Source organism: Xenopus laevis, chromosome 2S (genome assembly GCF_017654675.1).
Source record: "Xenopus laevis strain J_2021 chromosome 2S, Xenopus_laevis_v10.1, whole genome shotgun sequence".
Taxonomy (NCBI): Eukaryota; Metazoa; Chordata; class Amphibia; order Anura; family Pipidae; genus Xenopus; species Xenopus laevis.
The window spans coordinates 26,057,874-26,076,340 of record NC_054374.1 but is presented as its reverse complement, the minus strand read 5'-3'; the positions used below and the strand labels follow the sequence as shown (position 1 = coordinate 26,076,340).

The following is an 18,467-nucleotide window of genomic DNA, read 5'->3' as shown; positions in this document are numbered from 1 at the left end:
TGGAATTTGGATCTTTATACCTTAAGTCTACTAGAAAGTCATGTAAACATTAAGTAAACCCAATAGGCTGGTTTTGCTTCCAATAAGAATTAATTATACAGGTATCTTAGTTGGAATGAAGTACAAGGTACTGTTTTATTATTACAGAGAAAAAAATAGATATTTTTTTTAAAATTTGGATAAAATGTAGTCTATGGAAGACAGCCTTCCCATAATTCTGAGCTTTCTGGATAACATGTCCCATACTTGTATATATATATATATATATATATATATATATATATATATATATATATGTTCAGAAAGTACCTGCGCTCAATCCCTTGTAATACATGGTGGGTGCTCGGTCGAGCTATAATATACAATCTTCAGAATGGACCTGCACGCCAAGTAGTTCAATCAAGGTGAATTTTTATTGAATCATCACTCACGTGTCCAACGTTTCGGCCCACATTGGGGCCTTTATCAAGGAAGGGCCTTCCTGATGACGGCTTGAGTTTGTAAGCCGAAACGTTGAAATAAATCTACCAGCTTTTCTTCACTTATTAAGACCTATGTGTGCGGAAGTTTTTTTGCTTTATAGATATGAATTTTTGTTCCAGCATCTAGGCATCACCATGGCTATCTGAGTGCACCTATCTAGTTATATGTCTATATATATATATAAAGGCCTTGATAAAGGCCCCAATGCGGGCCGAAACGTTGGATGCACAGTGTATTGAATAAACACTTTTGATAAAGAAAACGGAGTGCTGGTCCATCTTCAATTGATACATATCCTTTTGACCGAGCACCCGGCAAGGAACTACAGAGGATAGAGTGCAGGTGTCTCATATTGAACTATATATATATATATATATATATATATATATATATATATATATATATATATATATATATATACACTCATAAATATATATATAATCGTTCTGGAAAGTACCAGCACTCTTCCTTTTGATATTTGCAGTGGGTGCTCTGGTCAAATATAATGTATATCCTTCAAAATGGACCAAAATGGACTCCAAGTTCATTTAAACAAATGATTTTTATTCAAACATCACACGTGCATCCAACGTTTCGGCCTTGATAAAGGCCCCAATGTGGGTGGAAACTTTGGATGCACGTGTGATGTTTGAATAAAAATCATTTGATTAAATGAACTTTTGGAGTGCTGGTTCATTTTGAAGGGTATATATATATATACTTATCATATTGTGTGATCCCAAACAAAACACAGATATAGAAACAAGATTATTCCTTGAATATTTCATTCCAGTATAATCTCCAGCACCAATGAGTTGACAGATATAGAGGTGGGAGGTAGACACCTCTGCAACAGATTATTCTGACATTCAAGTTTTTTACAGAGAAAATTCAATTTGAGTTTTCGAGTCTGTAAAATTTGTCCGAGATTTAGATATTCTTTTTTTTGTAAAATAACCCCCCCATTCGAATTTCAAGTATATTCAAATTCAAGGGAGTTAAAAAAAAATTCCACCTCTTTGATAAATATGTTTAATATAAACACCAGTCCAACAATAAAGGCCTCCAAACTGAAAAAGCTTAAGTAATTTGACTTTTTTTTTGGAAAAATGTTAATGGCTGGGAAGTTCATCATCATTATTTATTTATAGTACAAGCAAGTTACATAGCTCTTACCAAAAATATTATAACACACAAGAATGAATGATGTGGATCATTGCCTCAAAAGGACTTATTTATAATTGTTTAGGGAACCATAGATATCTAAGGTGGATGGAAAGAAGCATCCTTACATGGTGGAGGGTAGATTTCAGAGACCATTTGAGTGACTAGAAAGAAGAAGAGCATTTGACAGGTCATGGAAGCAATCCCAGAAACAGTGAAGTGCATACACCCTGCTCTGCTCATGAAAGATCATATTGGGTAGGGCATATGAGAATCCACCAGTGACAGTGGGCAAAAAGCAGATGATGACACACCAGAAATCCCAAGTAGTATGAAGAGTATTGGCACCTTTATTTGAGGAACAGTCACAAGACTGATCATATTGGATAAGATGTATAATGATCAGTCACTGTCTATAAGCAGGAAGTAGGATATGGTAGTGTGAAGAGTGTAGGCATCTTTATGGCTACAGATATTGTTGTGTACCTGATGAATGGTCATAACACAGATCATCTATGCATTGTCATGTATCATTGTTTGTAAAAAAAAAAAAAAAAGATCAGTCGATAGAGGACAGCAGTCGAATTTGGGATTTTAAGGCAGCTGTCTGTGATTTTAAGGCTACTGTCTGTGGGTCAGCAATTTTACACCTCCATGCAATCACATTTCAGTTATTTTTATCAGAACTTTATTTGCTCTTTTGGAAGAACATTTTTCTCCCATCTTCAATGCCATATTGTACAAAATTAGGACGTTTTCAGAGACTGAGCAATAAATGTGTGATTAAAAAGAAAAGAAAAAAAACCTCCACATTTCCTCAATGTATAAATACGGCATTAAAACTGATATGTTTAAAGTACTGCCATAACTTTCCCAGCTGCTGTAATTTCTGGAGTTTATTGCCCCAAACCACAACCTTAGAAAACAGTACAGGGAGACCGAGAGAAGGAGCCATATCATGCAATCAGAAATCCAAACAAGGAAAACATTTTATGCATTGGTTTCTAAATATTAATATTTTATTTTAAAATGTTCTACTACAAAAGGATTGTCTCTGCACTTATATAGTTTACTTGCCACTTATGTTAGGAAGGAGCTGATTCGTAAAAAAAAAAAAAGATCAGAATTTGAAGGGAAAAAAATTCTAATGGAATGCAGAGAATTCTCAGAGATAATTGCTTAATCAGATTGTCTTCTCCAGTAAAACTGCCTAAGTTGATGATTTATCTGAACTTAAATGGGCATCCTGGAGATAAATAGTTTATAGTTTTTTTCAATGACTCATTTATTGTTGAAATATTCTATTCAAATTTAGCTCAATGAACCAAGGGGTATATTAATTTTTCTATAGAGAAATTGTCAGTAATGCACTACAGGGGGGCATACAGACTCTCTATTAAAACATTTAATGATGCCAATATACAAACTTGGACTAAAAAGCTCGAGCTTGCTGCTCTCTTTTTGTCCCATCATGATAATTGAATTACTTTATTATTACTACATGATGGCAACTATAGGAGTATCTTGATTTGATCATAAAGTGCCACATTCCATACTGTATAATGTACACTATGTTGCATTGAGGCACCAGGGAAAGCATAATAAAGGAAAAATGCCGCTGCAGACTAACCCCTTCCAATAATGGCCGTGCTCTCCAAACGCTATGCCACTACTCTTACTCCACAGGCATCCCTGCTGTTGCTAGTACAAAAAGAAGCAAGGAGGGTATACCAGGGAAGAATTGGCACTTTATTCAATATGAATTAACAAACTGGCTCTACTTCCTGCCATCTGAGCCTGATCCTCTAAGCCCATGACCAAGAGCCCGAAACGCGTAAGGCATGGAGTTTTTTAATGTGACCTCCTTGCTTCTTCTTGCACCAGGGAAAGTGTTTCACGATTTCCCTGGTTGGTTTTGTTTAGTTTTTTGTAACATATATATTAACAGATCAATGAAAATTTGTAGCTCCAATACAAGGAACTCTGAACTTACTAACTGCTAATGGCAATAGGTAATCAGATCACCCTTTGAAAAAGCAACTTGTAGTTATCACAGTTTTTAATATCTATACCTATGCCGGGTGTGGTGCCTGACAGAATCTTCACTCTGTCTATCTTTTCTATAAGCCCATCAACATCATGCACACAAATGTTTTCAAGGTTTTGCTGCGGAAAAAACGCCAATGGACTCCAATGTATTGTGCACTGGAAAAAGTCATGGAAAGATTTCTTAAGTGGCCTTCACCTACTAGTACTGTCAGTATAATGTATATTGTTTCAGAAGACTGAAAACAAGAACCAAACACCATCCACTTAACCCCACCCCAGAAATCACAATGGAACAAATGCCTTCCACCTGTGTAACATAAACCTGAAAGATTGCCTATAACTTACCTACTGTATAAGAAAACAGTTTTACTTTTGATTTTCTTTTAATACTGATAAAAATGAACCACAAGTGTAAGGTCGTGTATGCATTCCAAGGATGGTAAGTGATCCCAATATTGGATAATTACCCTTTTTTTAAAAGTCAACCAAGTATCAAAAGAGACAGTAATTCAAGGACAACTCTCGATAGCTCTATAATTCAACATGGACTGTTGTGTTAGAAACAGGTAATCAACAGTTAATTCAAATATTTGAAAACCCCCAAAAATCTTGATTGCTACCTTATCTATCAAAAGACTTAAAACACCAAAACTCGATAGCTTGAAGTTATATAAAAAAAACACTATAAATGCATTCTCCTCTTAATTTTAAAAAAAGTCTGCAAAAATTAATATTTATTTCAAAAACTTGACTTTTAGAGGAGATGGAACTGGCCTAGATGTTAAGTGCTCAATCTTTGATGTGGGATCTCATGCTAGAGTCCTTGCTTCAATTCCCTTTGGCAACTCCTTGTGACTCTGGACAAGTCACTTAATCTCCTGGTATTCTGGCTACTTAGTGCGACTATAACAGCTGCCTTGCTTGCTGAAAAAACACTTTGAGTCCCATGGGAGAAAAGAACTATATAAATCAGTCCCTTTAACATTGTTTCAATGTTGAGAATACACCCCATTAAGTTCCACATAACCATGCCATATTTTTCCAAAAAACCTAATCTAGAAAAAAAATCAATCTAATTTTTTTCTAATGTTTTTTACTAATTCAAATTTGAATGTTGACCTGCCCCTTAGCATCATGTTTACCTCTGTATACCCTACCATCTATTGACTCTTGCCTTCAAAGATGACACATTATATTGGGTTCTTCTTGATTAAGACTGTTTAGAGTATTATTAATTACATCATTTTAAATCTCCCTGCAGCCAATTATTTACATCAACCGTTTCCTAACTGGAGAGATCAATGTTCTGAAGCAGGTCACATGTTTTCTTCACCCATCACTTTAAAGTAACATTCTAAGACAACAGGTCAAGGCAGAAGTACTGTCCTTCAAAGTACACTATCACCAGTACTGTCTGCCCCAATTCCTGTTCCGGCTCTAAGTGAACATACTCATCTCACATGTCGTGTTCATTGTAGTATTGATTTTGGTGCTTGATGCTACACCAACTTTAAAGAGACCCTAGACAACACTTACTCTACTTAAATGAATGCATTAGCCATTGCTGACATCAGTAATTTCATCATCAGTATCCACAGATGCTAAATGGTTCTGAATGCATTATAAAAACAGCCATTATGTGTTTTCTCTTTTTTTCCCAACAAAATCTAGTCACTGAACGGAGTATAATTTTTAACTGAATGCAACACACACCATTACCCTGACAGCTCAGTATCAGTCTAACACTTGAAAATGTTCTTCTTTCCATCATATACAATAGAACAATTTGACAGCAATTTCACCTCATTGTGTAAGGTTTAATTTATGGCCTACTGCCTGATGTCTGCTACAGTATATATTCTGTCTAATTTCTCTTCTAGCTGAGTGCTAGGGAGATCGTGCCTAAACCTCGCGGTCATAAGAGCTAACAATTTTCTTACTCAGGAGATAGCAACTAATAGTACCAAGTAACTGGTATCTCTCAACTTCCTAAAAACCTTAAAAAGGCATATTCCATAGCTATTAAAATGCACCCAAACTATAGTGGATATTTAATTATACAACTAGATGTTTCCTTAATTTGTTTCGGTAACTTTGCCAAAATCATCAAGATAAAAGATAAGATAAACACTTTGTAGCTATTCCTCTGTATGCTAGTCAATATTATGACTGATCCTGTCTTGACTATACTATGTCTTCAAGTCATAAAACATGATTTGGAACTGCATAAATATTTTGTACAAAAATTCACAAACATAGCACTTTAGGCTGTTTTTAATATTAGAAAATACATTTATTTAAAATTTGAGTTGATCAAGATAAAACAATTTGAATTTGTATTTATCAAGTTTTTTCATGTTATCAATTTGATTTTTTTTCAAAATATAATGGTAATCAAGAATGAAAACAAATCAATGCATTTACATTTTTTTTAAGTTAAAGTTTTCCAAACTCAAATTTGTGAACAATCTGAAAATTCAGATGAAATATTTGGCAGCTATAAGCTAGTGATCTTATGTGTCAGTCAGTAGGAGGTGTATTTTCAATTTAAGCTTTTTTAGATTCAATGTTTGGAAAAAAAAAATCAAGATTTTGCTGAAAAATGAATGAAAGATTGCAAAGTAAAGTTCATTTTGTGTGATAAAGTTTACAGTTACATTTTATTGTAAATATGTCGGCGATCTAGAAAAAAAACACAATCAGGTTAATTTGAATTCATTTGAATTCTTGAGTATTCAGATAATCTTAACTGTAAAGCAAGATTTGCAGAATCATTGTTTTTTTTTTTTCACTTGATCAGGATTTTCCAGTTTAAGTTTTTGCAAATATTCAAGTCAATTCAAGTTTTTCAGAGATTCAAAAAAAATAGTAAAATCAAGATAAATTATAAAATGATCTGAAAACTCTAGAATAAACGTTACCTTTATAATTTGCCAGTGTTGGTTTGAATTTTTTTTTATTTTGGCTCAAACCAACTTATTTTGGGTCAACCTATATTTATTACATTTATTCTCCATCCTTTAGATGACCACAGTGAGGAGACAGGAATCATTAATCACTATGGGAAAGGACAGATTCTTCTAGGGTTTATAGCTTTATTTTAGATTTTTTTGTTGATTCATAGGAATACATGATTACTGTTCTAGTTGCAATCTGACAGATGGCACAAACAAACGTCACAAATATTGGTAGGCATATGTATGGCCAAGTATTAAAAGAAAAACATGCATATCGGCCCAGGGTTTGAATAACAATAAATTGTATAACAGCTCTTTTTGACAAGGCTGTTTGGTGTATTATAAGAAGCCAACAAAACACAGCATCATTAGACACCTTCCAATTATCTCTTATAGAATATTCACAAGGCACTTTGACTCTGGGGCAGTATATAAGTCAATGTTTTCAAATGTTGCCTTTGAAAGACGCATTGAGGTCTTGCAGTGTCAGGGAGACATCTCTGAAAGCACATCCATTTCTGTCTCTGGCCTCAAACAAACAAAAGAGTAACTCGTAAAACATTTGTCATTTCGCTTATTGAAAAATGTGCCTTGGAATATAGTCCGTGTGGAGTCAACAGCCACGCCAATACAGATTGCAGTGAGAAAACCCCAGAGAAGTCAATATATCAACGCTCAGATTCTGAAGGAGGATCATGCGCTATTTCAGAATAAACCAGCTTATCCTTTATTGAAATAAAATGACTTGCTTTGTGGATAGAAGTGGACTTTCAATTCTTCAAGTGATCTTAAACCTAAAGGGTCTTGGTGTGTCTGAGCAGCTGAATGGGAATTGTGCACCTTTTATTGGACAAAAGAATGAAAGTACATGGCTAGTACTGCAAGATTTTGTTTTAAAGTAACACCATATCCTGTTTATATTGTATTTAGGAATTTACCTTTAAGTTTAACAACAATGTAGGCAGTGGTGTGCTAAGATTACTACAGGGCCATAGTTTTAAAAAAGGTTACTTACATGTCATATTGTGTGCACTGTATAGTTATATTTATAGATATAGGCAGGAGATACCATATTGTTTTCCCTTTCACATGTAAATTAAAATGATGACGTAATACAAATATGTCTATTAAACCTTTGGGTAAACTGGGGTCATAAAAACTCCCTTGAAGGGCAGTCTGCAGTCCTTCAGTTGGGCAGCCAAGCCTAAGACAGTACAGCATTAGGGGAATAGCTTATTGTATATGCAGAACATTTCAATATTCCTATGCATTCACTTGTGGGAGTTACCATACTACCTACACTGGAAAGGCAATTTTTCATAAAATACATGAGAGACAATGCTATTTCTTTGTCTGTTAGTCGGTGCAACAACTAGAGGGCTTCAGGTTAGGAAAAACACAAATGAAGAATTACTGTAACTATCTTTGTTTTCAGTGCTTACCCTGATCTGATATGTCTATTACCCCAATCTGGATACCTACCAGTGTTGCTGCGGATCTGTACCCATGTCAATTAACCCTATTTATACATTAAGGTATAAATGGAGACATTGTTTTTATTATTTTTTTTATTTGAAGCCATAAAAGAAAGAAAGATAGATAGATAGATAGATAGATAGATAGATAGATAGATAGATAGACAGATTGATGGGTATATTGAGTTTGTAAGCATTAGCAGGAAGTAGATGATAGAGATCTACTGGTAGGTGTGGTCATCCTGATGCTGTGTATTCTACAGTGCAGTGATGTTAACCCTGAATTGCTACAATGTTGGGAGCCACACACCTCTAAAATATTCATATTTCACCAAGCAGATCTGGAGATCTCCAACACCGCGCTAAAGCACAAAACCTAAGGTTCATGCAATGTAGGCTGCCAGTATATGCTCCATACTCCTCCTTGCCAGACAACAATCTAAAAGTCTGTGAAACCTCCCTTGTTCCCTTAGACTTTTTTTAACCTTTCAAACCCGGACTCCTTATTTCTGTGATGTAAGTGGCAGATTCGGGTCAGAAAAATGTGTGTCAGCCTTGAAGTTTATAAAGAGTTGTTAGGGTGGGGTACAGGATATGCAACATCTGTTCTATAGAGCTTGAATTTTTTAGCAAACGCAGAATGGCTATATACACTGGAGGAAATAATGTAACTGGAGAATGAAATGATATTGGCAAATGGCTAACCAAACCCCCTTTCAACCAACACCCTTCACTACCACCATTATTTTAATAATTGCATTTACCACCTAAAAATATTTGTGCCCACATGGAATGGAAAGAAACAGGCTATGACATCCTCTGCTACGTGAAGATAATGATTCATCCTGGAGTATGTCTGTATTAAATTAGTATCATTGGTCAGATCTGTCTGATTACCATGTGCTGAATTTTATACACAGTATTGCACTGGATATGTACAATGTGATTAAAAAATGCTGCAAGAAGGAGAGAGAGAGATAAAGACAAAGAGGGAGGGAAAAGGGAAAGGAGATGAGAGATAGGCAAGAAAGAAATTGAGTGAGAGGAAGGAATAAGGAAAAGGGCTGGTTAAACTGGCAGTTGTTTAATCACTAGCAGAAACACCAAGTGGGCTTTGAAAAAGAAATCCCAATAATTTTCACATAAACAGTAAATCTAAAAGGGAAAGTCCAATAACCGTCTCTTCTCACGTTTTCAAATCTCTTGTCACGTTTGCAAATCTCCAAACCCCCCTGTGATATTCTATGGATTTGTGAATCATTAATCACCAGTCTAGAAACAGCCCTCATTATCCCTGTAGAGTATCTATAAATCCATGGAAGGAAGAAAATACATCTATAAAATAAACTTCAAAAACATTTTAAAGAAAAAACTCAAAGACCCCTCAAAGACCCCCCCCCCACTACAGTCAGCCTGTATGTGAGCATTTTGATATACAGTTACTAGTCTGGTGTTTTTTGGTGGCGCCACAGGTTTCATGCCAGCCATCAGATTTCTCTACTTAAGGATTTATCTCTAACAGGTAAAAATGGACCTTGCTAGGTTATGGGTTTTGGGCTTGTATTTACTAATCATTTCATGAGCAGTAATGAAGAACTCCAGAATATGGAAGACCATTCAGCAGGGTTTTTCGCGTCCCACCTACTCTTGGAAAAAGTAAGAGCTTCATCTAGATTTGTTGCAAAAAAATCAAGGCTTCAGAGAGCTTCTTTAGCCATCTGTGGAAAAGGTCCACCTGGCAATCAGAATCACAACCACTTTTGTATGGAGTGTCAAAGTTGTGTTCCATCAGGCGTTTGGAACTACTATACCCAACATGGCATAAGCTGTGTATAACTCACAACAACTGGTAGTAACTTGCTAGATATATATATACAGTATCTATATATATTTAAAAGCTCATCTCCAGCCAACACACAATTCTCAAAATGTATAATATAGTGGGGGGCGTGGCTTTTAACAGCTGGAAGACAGTGAATTTGACACTCATCATGTATTGCATGTATACATTTAACATAGCAGGTCAACATAACCTGTAGCACAGGTCCTTTATTAAGAAATAGTTTTATGGGTGCCCCCTTTATGGGCACTGTCATCACCATGATCTTGATCCATTAAAAACAACAATTTCCTGACTTTTCAAAAGAAGGTCCATATCTGGCAGAGACAGAGAGAAAATGAAATGGAGCATGTGAGTAATGTTACTCATTGCTTCTGTGTCTCTCTGGCTGGTAAAGGGAATAATCCGATCAAACAGAAATTCTGTAAGCAGAGCACCAAAGAGAGGGATGAAAGTAGGAAACAAAATCCTTCCGCAGAACCCAGTAATACATAAACAAAGAGAAGTCCTTATGGAGCACCTCCAGGGGCACCATCTGTATATAATGAACCAACATCCCCAAGCAAACAGTATCCAAGGCTAAAATCAATTTTGTGCCTCCAACAGTATCACAACTGGATTTATTCTGAAAGAAGCAATGGAATAGGATTTTCTACCCCCCCCCCCACATTCCTTATGCACTGCTGCACACTATAATGGATAAATACTGGTAACAGGTGATTGCAGCCAGAACAGGAGAACCATCAACAGACACCTTAACATATACAAACACCCATAGATCAAAAAGCCAAGTGAGGGTGAGCACCTATAGGCTATATGAGGTGAAACCAGAGTAAGAGTAAAGGGGAACACTACCTTGCATTGAGAGGAGGCACAGGACAAATCCAAGCATCCAAATACTGTGCAGCAAGCAGGGTCTCATCTTCCCAGTGTAGAATTCCTCTTCTAGGGACTGTTGGTTCAGTGCACTAAATGTGCTCTTCTTCCTCTTCCCTCTTCAATCAGCAAATGTGATCCGTCCAGCAGTGGGTCTCCTTTTCCTTTCTTTCACAAGAGCTCTCCCAATATCCAGATGAAAGGGGCTGTGATGCTGCCCCAGATGCCCTGTTGTGTTGGGTACCAGAAAGGATTCTCCAATGTAAATCTGACTGGTTCAGGCATTCACACTGTGTCTGTATCTTCTCTGCAGCTCAGGCTGAATGTGAAGCTAGTAGGACAAGCTTAAGCTTTTTTTCCTATGCTGATAGGTGCTCAAAGCCTGAGAAAAAAAAAAGGATCCCACTGCTGCCACCTAGTGACAGAAAGCTGCATGCCATCTATACCAACAAGCTTCTCTCATCATTCTTTCCAGGATAAGGTGCAGATGGGATCACCCGGAGCTCACAATGCAGAGCTGTAATAGACGGAGCAGGATAGAATCCTCTGCTGAATGTGTTAGCGCTGGAGGATAGAAGCGGCTGATATGCAAAAGAAAGGAAGGGAATAATCTGCAGCACAGAATAATAATGAAGTTTGTGAGTCTGGAATTAAAATGATCCCAGGAGTGGATTTGAATTGAGCTTGTGCCATATTCCTCTTTCTGATCAGGGTTTTTACTCTTTCCTCCTTTCTCCAGAGCTCCCATTTAGGAGCCAGGAGTTCCATAACTTTCTGTATTCTCCACACTTTGTGCAGATTTGCACTGTATTATGGTCAGTTCTTAGGGGGGAAATGCTTGTATCAAGCTTTAACTGATACACATAAGAGTTTAATTGCAAAGGCAAAGGGCAAAAAAAGTGCACAACAGCTGTCCAAGAGCTATTTACAGAGGCACACAATCTATTGCATCCTCCCTTGCACTTTGCAGATGAACTGAAAAGTAGCAGAAAGACCTGCATCTGCCCCATGAATACAGAGGTAGCTGCTTTAACAGCACTGTGTTCATGTGGGGTGGGAGAATGTAGTATTCTCACCCCCTCCCACACGTCACCTACCTTGTGCTTCATTTAGATGTGCATGTTAGGGATCCCAGTACCCTACCATAGTGTGGATTTTAAGGACAGAGTCCACGCCTAAATCCATCATTGTAAAGTCCAATACTGTCCCTGCAACAATCAATTGTAAATCATCACTAAGGGGTGTAAGTTTGTACCCCTTAATGCTTCAATACCTGCAGCAGTGCACAAGTAAATAAGCCCTCTTGCTTAGTTCTTGCACCAAAATGCCATCTGATTCTTCTCTGGCAAATACGGTGCAAGGGGCAAAATAAAGGGAATATTTATACAAGGGAGCCCTTGAGAAGCGGTTACTTCTGGGGTTCCCTTTGTGTGGTGTGCTTTATGCTTTGCACTTGTGTTGGAAATGAGCCCCTTGGTGCACCCAAAGTGTCATTTACTTACACCATTCACATAGCCTGGAAGTACAATAGGGTTTCAGGCGAGTAACCCGGTCCGACCAGCGCTACCATCAATCCTGCTCTTGAACTTTCGCTCCTTGGACAACAAGATGGATCATCTGTGGCTCCAGTATTCAAGCCAGTGAGAAATAAAGGACTATTGCATCTTTATTTTCACGGAAACATGGCTAAACACAAACATCGCTGACTCGGCTATCCAGCTAGCCGAGCTAGCCTGCTACCGAGCCGGCAGAAACGCTGCATTGTCCGGCAAGAGCCGAGGTGGAGGTTTGTGCATCTATATCAACAAACTCTGGTGAACGAACTCTGCTGAAGTGACTTGCCACTGCTCACCACAAGTGGAGTTTTTAATTGTTAAATGTCGGCCTTTCTATCTGTCGAGGGAATTTACCGCAGTACTAGTGGTAGCTGTGTACTTGCCGCCTAGCTCAAATGTTAACCTGGCGCTAGGAGAGCTGTACGAGCTTCAAACAACACACCCGGATGGATTTAACGTTGTTGCTGGCGATTTCAACCACGCGAACCTGAAGTCAGTGCTTCCCAAATTCTTTCAACATGTGAACTTTGCTACAAGGGAAGAGAACTGTTTGGACAAAGTCTACACGAACGTGTGCGGCACCTACAAAGCCTTTGCGCGCACCCACATAGGTTCCTCTGACCACCGGACAGTGATGTTATCACCCACATACACATCGCTGCTCAAACGCACAAAACCAGCCAGAAAAACCATCACAGTCTGGCTGAGTGGAGCTGTGGAAGCACTTCAGGACTGTTTCGACTGCACAGATTGGAACATGTTCAGGGAGACTGCTACTCACAATGGCTCCATCAACTTGGAGGAGTACACAGACTCTGAGACCTGCTACATCAACAAATGCATAGAGGATGTTACCGTCTCCAAAACTGTTACCACGAGAGCGAACGAAAAACCCTAGTTTGCAGCAAAGGTTTGTGCACGGCTAAGAGTTAGAGATGTCGCTTTCCGATAAGGGGACAGAGTTGCTCTTAAAATAGCCAGGGCCAACCTCTCTTGAACCATCCGACAAGCAAAGCAGGAGTACACACTGAAGATTCAAAATCATTTAGACAACTGAAAAGACTCACGCAACTTATGGCAAGGCATTCAGGCTGTCACACAGTACAAGCCTGCGTGGAGCAGCAGTGATGAAGACGCCACACTCCCAGAGGAATTGAACATGTTCTACACACGGTTTGACGCGCTAAACAAAGAGCCTGTGAGGAAAGCCACGCCTCCTCTCACCGACCAAGTCATCTGTCTACCCACGGCCGACGTGAGGCGAAACTTAACCAAGGTCAATCCACGAAAGGCTGCCGGACCAGACAACATTCCTGGTCGTGTGCTCAGAGACTGTGCTGATCAGCTGGCTGACGTCTTCACTGAGATTTTCAACACATCTCTAAGCCAGATGAACATCCCCACATGCTTCAAGTCCACCACCATCATTCCAGTGCCAAAGAACTCTTCAGTAACCTGCCTGAATGACTACTGCCCTGTTGCACTAACCCTGGTCATCATGAAATGCTTCAAAAGACTTGTGATGGCACACATCAAGAGCACCCGCCCGCACTCACTGGACCCACTACAATTTGCATATCGGCAAAACAGGTCAACTGAGGATGCCATATCTTCTGTACTCCACCTCTCACTAACTCATATGGAAAAGAAAGACAGTTATGTGAGAATGCTGTTTATAGACTTTAGCTCAGCATTCAATACCATCATCCCTCAAAAGAGTGGGAAACTAAGCAAGCTGCGATTGACTACCTCTTTGTGCAATTGGATCTTGGACTTTCTGTAAAAGAGGCCTCAGTCTGTTTGTATCAGCGACAACGTTTCCAGCACCATCAGATTGAGCACAGGAGCTCCTCAATGATGTGTTCTCAGCCCGTTGTTGTACACATTGCTGACACATGACTGCATAGCTAGACACAGCTCAAACCACATCATCAAGTTCGCTGATGACACAACTGTGGTGGGGCTCATCAGCCACAATGACCAGTCGGCTTACAGAGATGAGCTTCAGCAGCTGGCGGTCTGGTGCAGTGAGAACAACCTGTCACTGAATGTGGATAAAACGAAAGAGATGATCGTCGACTTCAGGAGAACTCGCCCTGTTCACACACCACTCAACATCAACGGCTCCACAGTAGAGACAGTAAAGAACACCAAATTCCTTGGAGTCCACATCTTTGATGACCACCAACACCGCCTCCATCACCAAAAAGGCTCAGCAGCGTCTTCACTTCCTAAGAAGACTGAAACAGGCCAGCCTTCCACCTCCCACCCTCACAGTATTCTACAGGGGCACCATAGAGAACGTCCTGACGAACTCCATCTGGTACAGTAGTGCCAGCTCTGCTGACCGGAAACGACAGCAGCTGGCAACATCATTGAAGCACAGCGCAGTTCCACAAGCGCTGTGTAAGAAAGGCCTCCTGCATTGCACTGGACTCCACACACCCCTCACACTGACTGTTCACGCTGCTCTCACCCGGCAGACGCATTAAAGCCCGAACAACCAGGCTGCGCGAAAGTTTTTTTCCGCAAGCGATCAGACTCCTCAACTCACTGCGTGTCCTCCCACTACATACCAGACACACCTGAACTGTGAACTTAACTTTGCGAACTGTTAATTTATTTGCACAATTCTAAAGGTTTACACATGTATATATCCAATTTCTGCCAATATATTGCACATTTCATGTTTACATATTTATTGTGTATTTTTAAGTGCCTTTTTGTGATATGTACTAGCTGGAGCCACGTCGTCTCGTCTCACTGTATATTCATATACTGCTGAGATGACAATAAAGTTTACTTTGACTTTTGACTTTGAGTAAGTAGTCACCAGGGTAAGCAGCATTGGCATGGGTACCAATATTACTTGGTTACATTTTGGTGAATTTGGTGGAGTGACATGGATCAGTATGGTTAAAAATAATAGAGGCAGGAGCAAGAAGAAAGTGTTGGAAAGGTTACTGCCTGTTGGAAAGGTTACTGCCTGTTCTGATTTCAAACAGAGTCTATCAGGAGCTTTCCATTGCGGAGCACTCCGGTTTGCACCCAAGATGGCGGGGCCCAGGGCCACACACCTCAACATGCGTGTAATGTCATCACGAGGAATATGGCACAAAAATTCAAAATATAAGGATTCAATGCCGAAAATAGGTCACACTTCTTAACGTTCCTGGGTGCTTTATAATTCTTGATGATTCTTTATGATTCCTGGTAGTGATGGGTGAATAAATTTGCCAGGTGTAAATTCACAATGAATTGCCGCGTTTTGACGCCGGGGAATTAATTCGCAAACTTCAGCAAAAATGTGCTGCCGAAAAATCTGCTGCATCTAAAAAAATTGGGCATGCCCATTGACTTTAATGCATTTGGACAAAATAGGCGCGCATATTAAATATTGTCGCGTGAATCAGCCCTGCCACTGGTGTCTAAAGTCATTTATCTATTGCAGAAGAAAATGGTATCCATTATCCAGAAACTATTACCCAGAAAGCACTAAATTACAGAACTGTCATCTTCGATAGATTTTATCCACATAAACCAAATTTTTAAAAACAATTTCCGGACCTGGGGTTTTCCGGATAATGGATCTTTCTGTAATTTAGATCTTCTTAACTTAAGTATACTAGAGAATCATATAAACCCAATAGGCTGGTTTTGTTTCCAATAAGGGTGGACTTTATCTGAAAACCCGCAGGTCCATTCTGGATAACAGGTTCCAATACTGCATGGTATTTGTATAATAAAACTGAACTATAAGCCTTTGCCTTTCCCCTTTTTAATTGATACCTAACATAATTTTAAATGGAGAGTATTAACAAATAATTGTGAGTATATATTTGATTTGTTTTAATTAAGATTGTGCTGCTCCGTGTGTCACCCCGAGTCTTCTCCTAACTCCAATCTTATCCACGCACAGTCTGTCAAATCTCTGTGTCTCTCCTTTCAAGGCTTATTCACTCGTAGATTCAGAAAACACGAATGAATGTAATGTGTTTAATGAGATAAATTCCCTTGATTGATGGATTCCTAAAAATTCAGACAGGCATAGAAAGATACTGTAGATAAGTGATGAATATTAAACCAACTATATTTCTGTGTTCTGATGTGGACTTTCTACTTCGTTTTCAATTCATTTAAAGGGTTAGTTAACCTTCATAACATATTTTCTAGGAGTTAACCACTAACAATGACATATTTGCATTGCACACTATATTTTTTATACAGTTATTCATCTATTTATAAAATGAGTGTTTTGTTTCCCAAACCCTTTCCTTGTTGAACAGCTTAGTAAGCCTGCATGGCCAGTCACTATTACAATATACTGGTATTTCTCCTAAGCTTTACTTTACTGATACAATCTGCTTAACCCGGACCAGCAGGGACCTGAAGAATTGTGCAGAAGCCGGCCTGTACATCAATACTACCCACACTGGGATGGTCCTCACGGTGCTGGTGGTCATGTTTGGTTACACACACGCACATAATGAGAGAGATTGGACTCCATTCATCACTCACATATAATAATGGCCACCCACACCAAGAACTTGCTCCTGCCATTGTTGACAACTCCATTCATCACTCACATATAATAATGGCCACCCACACCAAGAACTTGCTCCTGCCATTGTTGACATTGCACTTCCAAGAACATCTTTGGGCCAAATTTGTATTGTTTCCCACATCTGGAGTGTGTAGGGTTGGATTTTCCCCTAGCCTCTCCACCACTTTGTACACACGCCCTTGCGATTTCCCCCCCCCCCATTTCCATCCCACTGCTCACAATCCTTGTACCAAATTGATGGATCTGCACCTTTGGGCCCATTGTATGGTTGCTGCTAACTCCGGCAACCTCATAGCGGAGGAGCAGTGATGTTTTAGGGGCAGGATGGCCTTTGTGGCCTTCCCACAAATCTGTGCCTGGGATTATGGGCTCTGTTAGGCCAAACAAATCGCCTATAATAGGTGCCTCTTAATCTTGACTTACTGTATGTCTGTTACAAAGCCACTGATAACATTGTGCATGCCACTTACCAACTTTTCTTTTACACATAACTTAAAGGTGAAGGAAAGGCTAAAATTAAGTAAGCTTTATGGGAAAAGTCTATGTAAATACACCAGTAAAGCATCCAAATAATGCTGCTCTGAATCCTCTGTCAAAAGGAACACAGCATTTCTTTCCTTATATTTTGTATACGGCAAAGGATTTACTGGCACACGGGTAATGCTGGCAGGGTGATACCCTTGCTTTAAATTTATTTAATGCAGCATGCAACATTTCGGGGTTGTCCCCCTTTATCAAGCCAGCCAGCATTACTTGTGTGCCAGTGAATCCTTTGCCGTATACATTGTATATACCTCTCTCACCGTGCACCGGGGCTTCGCATTTGGAGGCCTAGGGTGTGCGTTTGTATTGAACTTTTCCACTTATATTTTGTATACATGGGCTTCTGTATGAGACTTCTTGTTTTCAGCTAAAACCTCCAAGGCTAGGGCTTGAGCATGCTCAGTTTGCTCCTCCTCCCCTCCCTGCTGTAATCTGAGCCCAGAGCTATGAGTGAGCAGGGAAAGACTCAGACAGGAAGTGATGTCTCACCAAGCTAATATGGCAGCTGCTATCCTAAACAAACAGAGAGAACTTCTAGAGCTGTTTACTCAGGTATGGTAAAGCATTCTACAGAATAAATATAGTGTTATAGCTTGCGCTATTGTGGTTAATCTATTGGCAATACACTATGTCGGTAGCTTTCCTTCTCCTTTAAGCAACTGATACAATTTGATACACTAGTTGATGGCATGTCTCTTAATCTTTATTTATGTCAATTGCAGTTGTAACAGTTTATAAAACCAGCAACCCAGTTGATACCACTCTTAAAAAGATTTAGAACACGTTACTTTAAAGTGGACCTGTCACCCAGGCATAAAAAAACTGTATAATAATTAGGGATGCATCGAATCCAGGATTCGGTTCAGGATTCGGCCAGGAATCGGCCTTTTTCAGATGGATTCGGATTCGGCCGAATCCTTGTGCCTGGCTGAACCAAATCTGAATCCTAATTTGCATATG

At 39.2% G+C, this 18,467-nt stretch overlaps 1 protein-coding gene across 1 annotated transcript in view; it reads right to left on the bottom strand.

The window, feature by feature from the left end:
* LOC108709279 (limbic system-associated membrane protein) overlaps positions 1-11,183 on the bottom strand; it is a 1,032,477-nt gene extending 1,021,294 nt beyond the window's left edge. The window contains exon 1 of the mRNA XM_041583499.1: positions 10,824-11,183. Within this exon, the coding sequence (XP_041439433.1) occupies positions 10,824-10,890 (67 nt within the window). The 5' untranslated portion in view covers positions 10,891-11,183. The remainder of the gene's footprint in view (positions 1-10,823) is intronic.
* Between the last annotated feature and the right edge of the window lie 7,284 nt (positions 11,184-18,467).